This window comes from Pan troglodytes, chromosome 8, assembly GCF_028858775.2.
Source record: "Pan troglodytes isolate AG18354 chromosome 8, NHGRI_mPanTro3-v2.0_pri, whole genome shotgun sequence".
In the NCBI taxonomy this organism is placed as follows: Eukaryota; Metazoa; Chordata; class Mammalia; order Primates; family Hominidae; genus Pan; species Pan troglodytes.
Genome location: NC_072406.2, coordinates 127,434,255 through 127,447,659, shown reverse-complemented (window position 1 = coordinate 127,447,659; position 13,405 = coordinate 127,434,255). Strand labels below are relative to the sequence as shown.

The following is a 13,405-nucleotide window of genomic DNA, read 5'->3' as shown; positions in this document are numbered from 1 at the left end:
AGTTTGTAGAGACCTACAAAGAGACTTAGACTCCCACACAATAATAGTGGGACACTTTAACACCCCACTGTCAATATTAGACAGATCGAGACAAAAAATTAACAAGGATATTCAGGACTTGAACTCAGCTCTGGATCAAGTGGACCTAATAGACATCTACAAAACTCTCCACCCCAAATCAACAGAATATACATTCTTCTCAGTGCCACATGGCACTTATTCTAAAATTGACCACATAATTGGAAGTAAAACACTCTTCAGCAAATGGAAAAGAACTGAAATCATTACAAAGTCTCTCAGACAACAGGGCAATCAAATTAGAACTCGGGATTAAGAAATTTACTCAAAACCACACACTTACATGGAAACTGAAAAACCTGCTCCTGAATGACTCTTGGGTAAATAACAAAACTAACACAGAAAAGAAGTTCTTTGAAAACAATGAGAACAAAGAGACAAAATACCAGAATCTCTGGGACACAGCTAAAGGAGTGTTCAGAGAAAAATTTATAGCACTAAATGCCCACATGAGAAAGCTGGAAAGATCTCAAATCGACACCCTAACATCACAACTAAAAGAACTAGAGAAGCAACAGCAAACAAATCCAAAAGTTAGCAGAAGACAAGAAATAACTGAGATTAGAGCAGAACTAAAAGAGATAGAGACATGAAAAACCCTCCAAAACATCAATGAATCCAGGAGCTGGTTTTTTGAAAACCTGAGAAACTAGAGAGAATGCTAGCTAGACTAATAAAGAAGAAAATAAAGAAGAATCATATAGACACAATAAAAAAATGATAAAGGGGATATGACCACTGACCCCACAGAAATATAGACTACCATCAGAGAATACTATAAACACCTCTATGCAAATAAACTAGAAAACCTAGAAGAAATGGATAAGTTCCTGGACACATACACACACCCTCCCAAGACTAAACCAGGAAGAAGCTGAATCCCTGAATAGACCAATAACAGTTCTGAAATTGAGGGAGTAATTAATAGCCTACCAACCAAAAAAAGCCCAGGACCAGACAGATTCACAGCCAAATTCTACCAGAGGTACAAAGACGAGCTAGTACCACTCCTGCTGAAACTATTCCAAACAACTGAAAGGGAGAGACTCCTCTCTAACTAATTTTATAAAGCCAGCATCAACCTGACACCAAAACCAGGAAGAGACACAACAAAAAAAGAAAATTCTGGCCCGTTTCCCTGATGAATATCGATGTGAAAATCCTCAATAAAATACTGGCAAACCGAATCCAGCAGCACATCAAAATACTTATCCACCAGAAGTCAACTTCATCCCTGGGATGCAAGGCTAGTTCAACATATGCAAATCAATAAACGTAACTCCTCGCATAAACAGAACCAAAGCCAAAAAGTACACAATTATCTCAATAGATGCAGAAAAGGCCTTTGATAAAATTCAACATCCTTTCATGTTAAAAACTCTCACTAAACTAGGTATTGATGGAACATAGCACGATAATAGGAGCTTCTTATGACAATCCCACAGCAATATCATATTAAATGGGCAAAAGCTGGAAGCATTTGCTTTGAAAACCAGTACAAGACAAGAATGCCCTCTCTCACCACTCCTATCCAACATGGTACTAGAAGTTCTGGCAAGGGCTATCAGGCAAGAGAAAGAAATAAAGGGTATTCAAACAGGAAGAGAAGAAGTCAAGTTTTCTTTGTTTGCAGATGACATGATTTTAAGTTTAGAAAACCCCATCATTTCAGCCCAAAAACTACTTAAACTGATAATCAACTTCAGCAAAGTCTCAGGATACAAAATCAATTTGCAAAAATCACCAGCATTCCTTTACACCAACAATACACAAGGAGAGAGCCAAATCATTAATGAACTCCCATTCACAATTGTTACAAAGAGAATAAAATACCTAGAAATAGAGCTAACAAGGGATGTGAAGGACCTCTTCAAGGAGAACTACAAAGCAAGCACTGCACAATGAAATAAGACAGGACATAAACAACTGGAAAAACATTCTATCTCATGGAGAGGAAGAATCAATATCGTAAAAATGGCCACACTGCCCAAAGTAATTTATAGATTCAGTGCTATTCCCATCAACCTACCATTGACATTCTTCACAGAATTAGAAAAAACTACTTTAAATTTCATATGGAATTAAAGAAGACCCCCATATAGCCAAGACAATCCTAAGCAAAAAGAACAAAGCTGGAGACATCATGCTACCTGACATCAAACTATACCACAAGACTACAGTAACCAAAACAGACGTAGACCAATGGAACAGAACAGAGACCTCAGAAATAACACCACACATCTACAACCATCTGATCTTCAACAAACCTGACAAAAGCAAGCAACGGGGAAAGGATCTCCTATTCAATAAATGGTACTGGGAAAACTGGCTAGCCATATGCAGAAAACTGAAACTGGACCCATTCCTTACACCTTATATAAAAATTAACTCAAGATGGATTAAACAGTTAAATGTAAAACCCAAAACCATAAAAAACCCTAGAAGAAAACCTAGGCAATAACATTTAGGACATAGACATGGGCAAAGACTTCATAATGAAAATCCCAAAAGCAGCTGCAACAAAAGTCAAAACTGACAAATAAGATCTAATTAAACTAGAGAGTTTCTGCACAGCAAAAGAAACTTATTAACAGCATGAACAGGCAACCTACAGAATAGGAGAAAATTTTTGCAATCTACCCATCTGACATAGGTCTAATATCTAGAATTTACAAGAAACTTAAACAAATTTACAAGAAAAAAATGAACAACTCCATAAAAAACTGGGCAAAGGATATGAACAGACACTTCTCAAAAGAAGACATTTACACAGCCAACAAACATATTAAAAAAAGCTCAACATCACTGATCATTAGAGAAATGCAAATCAAAACCACAATGAGATACCATCTCACACTAGTCAGAATGGCGATTATTAAAAAGTCAAGAAAAAATAGATGCTAGCGAGGCTGTGGAGAAATAGGCTTGTTTTTACACTGTGATTCCTCAAGGATCTAGAACCAGAAATACCATTTGACCCAGCAATCCTATTACTGGGTATGTACATAAAGGAATATAAATCATTCTACTATAAAGACACATGCACATGTATCTTTATTATAGAACTACTTGCAATAGCAAAGTCATGGAACCAACACAAACGCCCATTAATGATAGACTGGATATAGAAAATGTGGTTTGTATACACCATGGAATACTGCATAGCCATAAAAAGTAATGAGATCATGTCCTTTGCAGGGACATGGTTGAAGCTGGAAGCCATCATCCTCAGCCAACTAACACAGGAACAGAAAACAAAACACTGCATGTTCTCACTCCAAAGTGGGAGTTGAACAATGAGAACACATGGACACAGGGAGGGGAACAACATGCACCAGGGCCTGTTGCGGGGCTGGGGGTAAGGGGAAGGAACTCAGAGGATGGGTCAATAGGAGCCGCAAACCACCATGTTGCACATATACTTATGTCACCTGCACGTTCTGCACATGTATCCCAAAACTTGAACTAAATAACAAAATATTAAAAAAGAAATGAAAGCTAATCATGATATTCCATGAATTCATTTAGCCTATCTAATGATTCTAAACTGAATACCACCTGCATAAACTGAGATAGATATAGTCTATGGAATAATTTTTTATCTTTGACATTTTAGTCTCATTTTCATTGTACTTTTTTTCTAAAGCTAAATTTTCTTTATTATAAGAACAAAAACTCCTTCTTGGATCCCTTAAGCAGAAACTGAAATTGTTTCCATTACATTATTATTACCTGGACACTGGATAAAGGACCACTCATAGTTCTTTTCTTTGGGGCAAAGATTGGTGTCAAGAACCATCTCATTGTGGTGCATTCCAATAAGCTTCATTGGTCCCCGTGAAGAACCTTCAATGCAATGTCCTCTTCCTGTATTACTAGGATCATTGCACCAGCCACATCCAGGCTGTTCCAAACACTGTCCACAGGTTCTCAATCCAGAACAATTTTGAGCTGCGTGACAGGAACATTAATAAATATGTTAACATGACTATACATTCAAACAGAATTATAGGCTAATAAAAAATAAATATGATCATGATAAAAACCATGAAAGGTCATCTATAGTTAATGCAAACATTTTTGCAATAATACTTAAGAGACAACAATTACTAAAAGCAAATAAAACATACATCACAAACAAAGAGGAGATAAACAGGCTACCACAGGAGTGAAAATAGGTGTGGTTAACCATGACATGGAGAAAAATAAAATCAGTAATTGAAGACCCCTGAAAATTTTGGCAGTACTAGAACTTTTGGGGAGCTCATCTAGGGCCCTACAGACCACCTTTATTATTGTCTGTGACATAAAGCCATGTTAGCCATTCTTATTGTGCCTCGTAAGGACATTCAATGAAAGAACTCTGTATTCTGCCTGTGGACATCCAGTGTAAGTGATGTCTGCCCATTTCCTGAGATTGCTGGGCTATATTTGGACTACCTGTTATGGACAATGCTCCTCACAAGGGTCCAAGATACTAGTATTTGGCTACTATGTGATGAATAAACTTAATCTCATCCAAAAAGCCAAGCTGGATGGGAACATGAAAACCTGGTACTCTCCTTCAGCCAGTCAACCAGAGCACACATTCTAGTTTTCAGGGCTATAAAATAACACTCCATGACTTATTTGCAGATACTCAACCTTTGTCGTTGTTGGTTTTTTGTCTTTTTGTTTTTTGATTCAGGTATAACCTATGAGACTCAACAAAGCCTATGAATATGGTGATGTTTGCCAAAGATAAGCAGACATTATAGTCAAACACCACAGACATAGCCATTGCTATGAAATGTTTTAAACTTTTACTTAACAACCAAAGCATCTTACATTAAGCTGAGAGACTTTTCCTATTTACATAGTTACTTTTACTATTATTTAGCTAGGAATATTATATTTTGTCTTGGGGATTGTTTATAAATAGAAGATAGTGACAGACATACACGGCATCATGAATGATGTCTTCTAGTCACATGAAAGAAAAAACAATGGAAGAAAAAATGGTAGATTTCTGGCAGACTCAATTTCATTGTATAATGTTAATGGCTCAGCTGCCACTCAGTGTTTAATACTACTGGAAACAAAAACATCACTAAGAAAACTACAAACAATGGCACAAATTTCTCAGTGAATATCAGGAACTTGATATCGTTGACTCTGCACAGATAATAGAATATTGGATTTAAAAATTTACCAATTATAACATTATTTGTAGTTGTCAATCCTTTGAGGGGTAAGGATCTCATGCCTTCATAGGAAGGTAGAGAGTACGTATCACCTCCTGTATTTTCTTAATAAGAAATAAAAAAGGAAGAATACTCTTTGAGTCATTAAATAAAAGTGGCTAATGTTAAATTTGTAGATAAATAATTCATTGACACAGTCTTCCTTTAAAATCTTACATTTTTTCAACAGTACACAGCGCTAAATGACACAATTTTTAAAATCCTTAGATAACTGAACATTTCCTATTTACCATATCCCTCCTTAGTTTTGTTGGTTTAAAACATTTATTGTATATCTATGATTACAGTTAGCCCACAGTATTGTTAACTAGTTTATTCTAATTGTTTTCAAAAGTATATTGGGTTACTATGCTATCAATAGGACATAAGGGAAAATATCTAATTAGTAATATTGGCTTGGCATTCCAATTATTTACTATCATGTAATGATTTGTATCATATATCACGTGAGGAGAAAGTAAATCTTTAGTGGGACTCACCCTGAATAAATCAAATTTTCTAATATTGTTATACAGGTATTTCCTAAGAAAGTAAGTTTTATTTTAAAACTATCTTTTTTTAAGAAAGGATCATGATACCTGCTTTAGCAACAGCCAGATTTTACCTGTGGACACCACCTATTGACCTAAAGTCTGAATTGTTCAACCCAGTGAATAAAATACTGGGGAAAGAATAAATAAATAAATAAAAAAGTACACGCCACTGGCGAATGAAATAAGCTTCATGATACCTCTGCCATTCCAACCCCACAGGAGACAGTGCACCTACTTATAAATGGAGCACATCACTACTACAACCAGTATCTGAGAAAGCCACCATGAAAAGGCTCTCTATGACCAAGGAACTCATACAGAGCCTTCATGACTGAAAGCACCAAGAGCCAAATTAGATTAAAATAAACTACAAACATTAAAGTCACATTCTCAAGGGGAAAAAAGAAATGAAAAAAGCACAGGTGAATCAAAAATAAATTCAAAAATAATTATAAGAACCTACAGAAATAAGAAGGAACCAGAAAAATAATTCTGGCAATATGAAAAAATAGGGTTTTATAATACTGTCAAAAGATCACACTAGCTCTTCAGTAATAGATCCAAACCAAGATGAAATCCTTGAAATGCCAGATAAAGAATTCAGAAGGTTGACTACTATGTTACTCAAGGAGATAAAAGAGAAAAGTGAAAACCAACATAAGAAAATGTAAAAAAACAATTCAGGATATAAATAAAAATTTTAACAAAATAATACATTTTAAAAAAAGAAACCAACTTCTGCAAATGAAAGGCACATTTAGAAAATTGCAAAATGCAAGTGGATAGTTTTAACAATACTTTGTCTTAGACAAATACTACTCTAAGACAAAGTAGAAGAAATAATTTCAGACCTCATAGACAAAGCTTTTGAATTATACCAATCAAACAAAAATAAAGAAAAAATAATTTAAAAAAGGAACAAAGTCTCCAAGAAATATGAGATTAGGTAAAACAGCCACACCTAAAAATCACTGGTGTTCCTGAGGGAAAAGAAAGAGAAAAACATCTGAAAAACTTATTTGAGGGAATAACTTGAGAAAAACACCCCTGGCCTTGCTAGAAATGTAGACACCCAAATACAAGAAGCTCAAAGAGCTCCTGAGAGATTCATTGCACAAACGACATTACCAATGTATATAGTCATCATTCTCTCTGAAGTCAACATGAATAAAAGAATTCTAAGAGCACTAAGACAAAAGTATCAGATAATCTATAAAGAAAAACTTATCAGACTAATAGCAGACTTCTCAGCAGAAACCTTACAGGCCAGAAGGGATCAAGGTTCTCTCTTTACCCTCCTTAAGCAGAATAACTGCCAGCCAATAATTTTGTATCCAGCAAAACTAACTTTCATAAATGAAGGAGAAATAAAGTCCTTTTCAGACAAGCAAATGCTAAGGATTTTGTCACTACCAGACCAGCCCTACAAGAAAAGCTAAAAAGAGTTCTAAATCTTAAAATGAAAGGTCAATATGTACCAGAATAGAACCTCTTGAAAGTATAAAACTCACAGGGCCTATAAAGTAATAATACAATGAAGAAAACAAAGTAACTAGGTAACAATCAGCATGATGACTAGAAATGTACCCCACATCTCAAAATTAATGTTACATGTAAATGGTATAAATGCTCCACATAAAAGACATAGACTGGTAGAATGGATGAAAAACCACAAAGCAAATATCTGCTATCTTCAAGAGACACATCTAACATTTAAAGATTCTTATAGACTCAAGGTAAAGGGGTGGAAAAAGATATTCAATGCCAATGGAAACCAAAAGCAAGCAGGAGTAGGTATTCTTGTATCAGAGAAAACAGACTTTAAAGGAACAACAGTAAAGAAAAAAAAAAGAAGTTCATTATATAATGATAAAAGTATCAATGCAACAAGAAGATATTACAATCTAAAATATATATGCACCTAACACTAGAGCTGCCAAATTCATAAAACAATCAATACTAGACCTAAGAAAGAGATAGACAGCAGCACAATAATGGTGGAGGACTTCAACACTCCACTAGACAGATCATCAAAGCAGAAAGTCATCAAAGAAACACTGGACTTAAATTACACTCTAGAACAGATGGACTTAACAGATATTAACAGAACATTCTACCCAAGAACTGCAGAATATGCATTCTTCTCATCAGCACATGGAACATTTTCCAAGATAGACCATATGACAGGCCACAAAACAAGTCTCAATAAGTTATAAAAAATCAAAATCGGCTGGGCGCAGTGGCTCACACCTGTAATCCCAGCACTTTGGGAGGCCAAGGTGGGTGGATCATGAGGTCAGGAGTTTGAGACCAGCCTGACCAACATGGTGAAACCGGTTTCTACTAAAAATACAAAAAGTAGCCAGGTATGCTGGCATGTGCCTGTAATCCCAGCTACTTGGGAGGCTGAGGCAGGAGAATTGCTTGAATCCGGGAGGTGGAGGTTGCAGTGAGCCAAGATTGTGCCACGGCACTCCAGCCTGGGCCACAGAGGGAGACTCTGTCTCAAAAAAAAAAAAAAAAAAAAATCTAAATCATATCAAGTATCTTCTCAGACCACAGTAGAATGAAACTAGAAATCAATTCCAAAAGGAACCTTCAAAACTACGTAAATACATGAAAATTTAACAATCTGCTCCTGAACGATTTTGGGGTTAACAATTAAATCAAGATGGAAAGTTTTAAATTCTGCAAAAAGAACAATAACTGTGACATAAGTTATCTAAACCTTGAATATAGCAAAAGTGGTGCTAAAAGTTTATAGTACTAAATGCCTGCATCAAAAAGTCTGAAAGATCACACACTGACAACCTAATGTCACATCTCAAAGAACTAGAGAAACAAGAACAAACCAAATCCAAAGCCAGCAGAATAAAATAAATAACAAATCTCAGAGTAGAACTAAATAAAATTGAAACCAACAAAATACAAAAGACCAATGAAATGAAAACTAGTCTTTTTGAAAAGATAAAATTGATAGACCATTAGCTAGATTAACAAAGAAGAGAGGATTCAAATAAGTTTAATTAGAAATGAAAATGGAGACATTACAAACAACATCACAGAAATACAAAAGATCATTTGAGACAACTCTGAACACTTCTATGCATACAAACTAGAAAATCTAGTGGAAATGGAAAAATTCCTGGAAACATACAACTCTCCTAGCTTAAATCAGGAAGAAATCAAAATCCTGAACAGATCAATAACAAGCAGCGGGACTGAATCAGTAATACCAATTTGCCAGCCAAAAAAAGTCAAGGGCCAGGGGATTCACAGCCAAATTATACTAGATATTCAAAGAATTGGTACCAATCCTACTGAAACTGTTGCAAAAGACTGAGAAATAGGAAATTTTTCCTAACTCATTCTATGAAGCCAGTATCACACTGACAGCAAAGTCAGGGAAGAACATAAGAAAACTACAGACTAATATCCCTGATGAACATAAATGAAAAAATCCTCAACAAAATACTAGCAAGCTGAATCCAGTGGCACATCAAAAAGATAATTCATCATGATCAAGTAGGTTTCATCCCAGGGATGGTTCAACATATGCAAGTCAATAAATATGATTCATCATATAAAATGAATTAAAAACAAAAGTGATATGATAATCTCAAATAATTACAGGAAAAGCATTCATTAAAATCCAGCATATCTTTATAATTAAAAACCCTCAACAAACTAGGCAGAGAAGGAACATACCACAAAATAATAAAAGCCATATATGACAAACCCACAGCAAACATAACAGTGAATGGGGAAATGTTGAACGCATTACCTCTAAGTACTAGAAGAAGACAGGTAGGCCCACTTTCATCACTTCTATTTAATATAGTACTGGAAATCCTACCCAGATCAATCAGGCAAGAGAAAGAAATAAAGGGCATCCAAATAGGAAACAAGGAAGTCAAACTACCCTTTTTTGCCAATGATATGATTGTATACCTAGAAAACCCTAAAGACTATGAAGTGATTTTATACTGTATACCTAGAAAACCCTAAAGACTTTGATATGATTGTATACCTAGAAAACCCTAAAGAGCCCTCCAAAAGACTCCTAGATTTGATAAATCAATTCAGTAAAGTCTAAGGTTACAAAAACAATGTACACCGATCAGTAGCACTGCTATACACCAAAAATGACCAACGTGAGAATCAAATCAAGAACTCAACCCCTTTTACAACAGCTGCAAAAATAAAATACCTAGGAATATACTTAACCAAGGAGGTAAACTATCCCTACAAGGAGAACTACAAAACACTGCTGAAAGAAATCATAGATGACAAAAACAAATGGAAACACATCCCACACTCAGGGGTTGGAAGAACTGATATCATGAGAATAATCATACTGCCCAAAACAATCTGCAGGTTCAATGCACTTCCAGTCAAATCACCAACATCACTTATCACAGAATTAGAAAAAATAATCCTAAAATTCATATAGAACCAAAAAAAGAGCCTAAATAGCCAAACCAATCCTAAGTAAAAATAACAAACCTGGAGGCATCATATTACCCAACTTCAAATTATACTATAAGACTATAGTAATCAAAACATCATAGTATTTGTATAAAAGTAGATACATAGAAAAATGGGGATACACAGAAAAATGGAACAAAATAGAGAACCCAGATATAAAGCCAAATACTTACAACCAACTGATTTTTTGGCAAATTATACAGAAACATAAATTGAGGAAAGGACACCCTATTCAATAAATGGTGCTGGGATAGCTGGATCAACACATGTAGAAGAATGAAACTGAATCTATGTCTCTCACCATATACAAAAATCAACTCAAGATGGATTAAAGATTTAAATCTAACACCTGAAACCATAAAAATTCTGGAAGAAACCTCAGGAAAACTCTTCTGGACATTGGCATAAGCAATTTATGACTAAGTCCCCAAAATCAAATGCAACAAAAACAAAAATACATAAAAGGAACCTAATTAAACTCAAAAGCTTCTACACAGCAAAATAGATAATTATCCAAATAAACAGACAACCCACAAGACAGGAGAAAATATTTGCAAACTATGCATCTGACAAAGGACTAATATCCAGAATCTACAAGGAACTCAAACATATCAACAAGAAGAAAATAAATAATCCCATTGAAAAGTAGACAAATGACATGAATAGATGTTTGTCAAAAGATGATACACAAATGGCCAACAAAAGTGAAAAATGTTCCACATCATTAATCACCAGGGAAATGTAAATTTAAACCACAATGAAATATCACCTTACTCCAGACAAAATGGACATTATTAAAAAGTCAAAAAACAATAGACGTTGGCATGGATATGGTGAAAAGGAAAAGCTTATACACTGCTGGTGGTAATGTAAATTATCACAACCTCTATGAAAAACAGTATGAAGGTTTCCTGAAAAACTAAAAGTAGATCTACCATTCGATCCAGTAATCCTACTACTGGATATCTACCCAAAGGAAAATAAGTCATTATATCAAAAAGACACCTGCATACATGTGTTTATCACAGCACAACTCACAACTGCAAAGATATGGAACCAACCTAAGTGACAATCTAGTGACAAGTGGATAAAGAAAATGTGTTATACATACACCAGGGAATATTACTGAGCCATTAAAAAGAAGAAAATAATGTCTTTTGCAGCAACTTGGATGGAGCCAACAGCATTGTTCTAAGTGAAATAACTCAAGAATGGAAAAACAAATAGTACGTGTTGTCACTTATAAGTGAGAGCTAAGCTATGGGTTCACAGAGGCATACAGAGTGGTATAACTGACACTGAAGACTCAGAAGAGCAAAGGAGGGGGATGAGGGATTTAAAAAACTATACACTGGGTACAATGTACACTACTCAGGTGACAGGTGCACTAAAATCTCAGACTTCACCAGTATACAATTCATCCATATAACTACAAACCAATTGTACCCCTAAAGCCATTGAAATTTTTTTTTTAATTATACTTTAAGTTTTAGGGTACATGTGCACATTGTGCAGGTTAGTTACATATGTATACATGTGCCATGCTGGTGCGCTGCACCCACTAACTCGTCATCTAGCATTAGGTATATCTGCCAATGCTATCCCTCCCCCCTCCCCCCTCCCCACCACAGTCCGCAGAGTGTGATATTCCCCTTCCTGTGTCCATGTGATCTCATTGTTCAATTCCCACCTATGAGTGAGAATATGCGGTGTTTGGTTTTTTGTTCTTGCGATAGTTTACTGAGAATGATGGTTTCCAATTTCATCCATGTCCCTACAAAGGACATGAACTCTTCATTTTTTATGGCTGCATAGTATTCCATGGTGTATATGTGCCACATTTTCTTAATCCAGTCTATCATTGTTGGACATTTGGGTTGGTTGCAAGTCTTTGCTACTGTGAATAATGCCGCAATAAACATATGTGTGCATGTGTCTTTATAGCAGCATGATTTATAGTCATTTGGGTATATACCCAGTAATGGGATGGCTGGGTCAAATGGTATTTCTAGTTCTAGATCCCTGAGGAATCGCCACACTGACTTCCACAGTGGTTGAACTAGTTTACAGTCCCACCAACAGTGTAAAAGTGTTCCTATTTCTCCACATCCTCTCCAGCACCTGTTGTTTCCTGACTTTTTAATGATTGCCATTCTAACTGGTGTGAGATGATATCTCATAGTGGTTTTGATTTGTATTTCTCTGATGGCCAGTGATGATGAGCATTTTTTCATGTGTTTTTTGGCTGCATAAATGTCTTCTTTTGAGAAGTGTCTGTTCATGTCCTTCGCCCACTTTTTGATGGGGTTGTTTGTTTTTTTCTTGTAAATTTGTTTGAGTTCATTGTAGATTCTGGATATTAGCCCTTTGTCAGATGAGTAGGTTGAGAAAATTTTCTCCCATGTTGTAGGTTGCCTGTTCACTCTGATGGTAGTTTCTTTTGCTGTGCAGAAGCTCTTTAGTTTAATTAGATCCCATTTGTCAATTTTGGCTTTTGCTGCCATTGCTTTTGGTGTTTTGGACATGAAGTCCTTGCCCACGCCTATGTCCTGAATGGTAATGCCTAGGTTTTCTTCTAGGGTTTTTATGGTTTTAGGTCTAACGTTTAAATCTTTAATCCATCTTGAATTGATTTTTGTATAAGGTGTAAGGAAGGGATCCAGTTTCAGCCTCCTACATATGTCTAGCCAGTTTTCCCAGCACCATTTATTAAATAGGGAATCCTTTCCCCATTGCTCGTTTTTCTCAGGTTTGTCAAAGATCAGATAGTTGTAGGTAAGCGGCGTTATTTCTGAGGGCTCTGTTCTGTTCCATTGATCTATATCTCTGTTTGGTACCAGTACCATGCTGTTTTGGTTACTGTAGCCTTGTAGTATAGTTTGAAGTCAGGTAGTGTGATGCCTCCAGCTTTGTTCTTTTGGCTTAGGATTGACTTGGCGATGCAGGCTCTTTTTTGGTTCCATATGAACTTTAAAGTAGTTTTTTCCAATTCTGTGAAGAAACTCATTGGTAGCTTGATGGGGATGGCATTGAATCTGTAAATTACCTTGGGCAGTATGGCCA

General features: G+C 35.7%; 1 protein-coding gene across 11 annotated transcripts in view; it reads right to left on the bottom strand.

Annotated features, from left to right (window-relative positions):
* The window catches only part of ATRNL1 (attractin like 1), an 853,639-nt gene that overhangs the window by 623,770 nt on the left and 216,464 nt on the right, over positions 1-13,405 (bottom strand). For all 11 annotated transcript variants that reach the window (XR_010147020.1, XM_016919435.4, XM_016919433.4 and 8 more), the window contains exon 18: positions 3,811-4,029. Coding sequence is in view for 10 of the 11 variants with exons in the window: in XM_016919435.4 (XP_016774924.3) it covers positions 3,811-4,029 (219 nt within the window). In the remaining variant the exon portion in view is untranslated. The remainder of the gene's footprint in view (positions 1-3,810; positions 4,030-13,405) is intronic.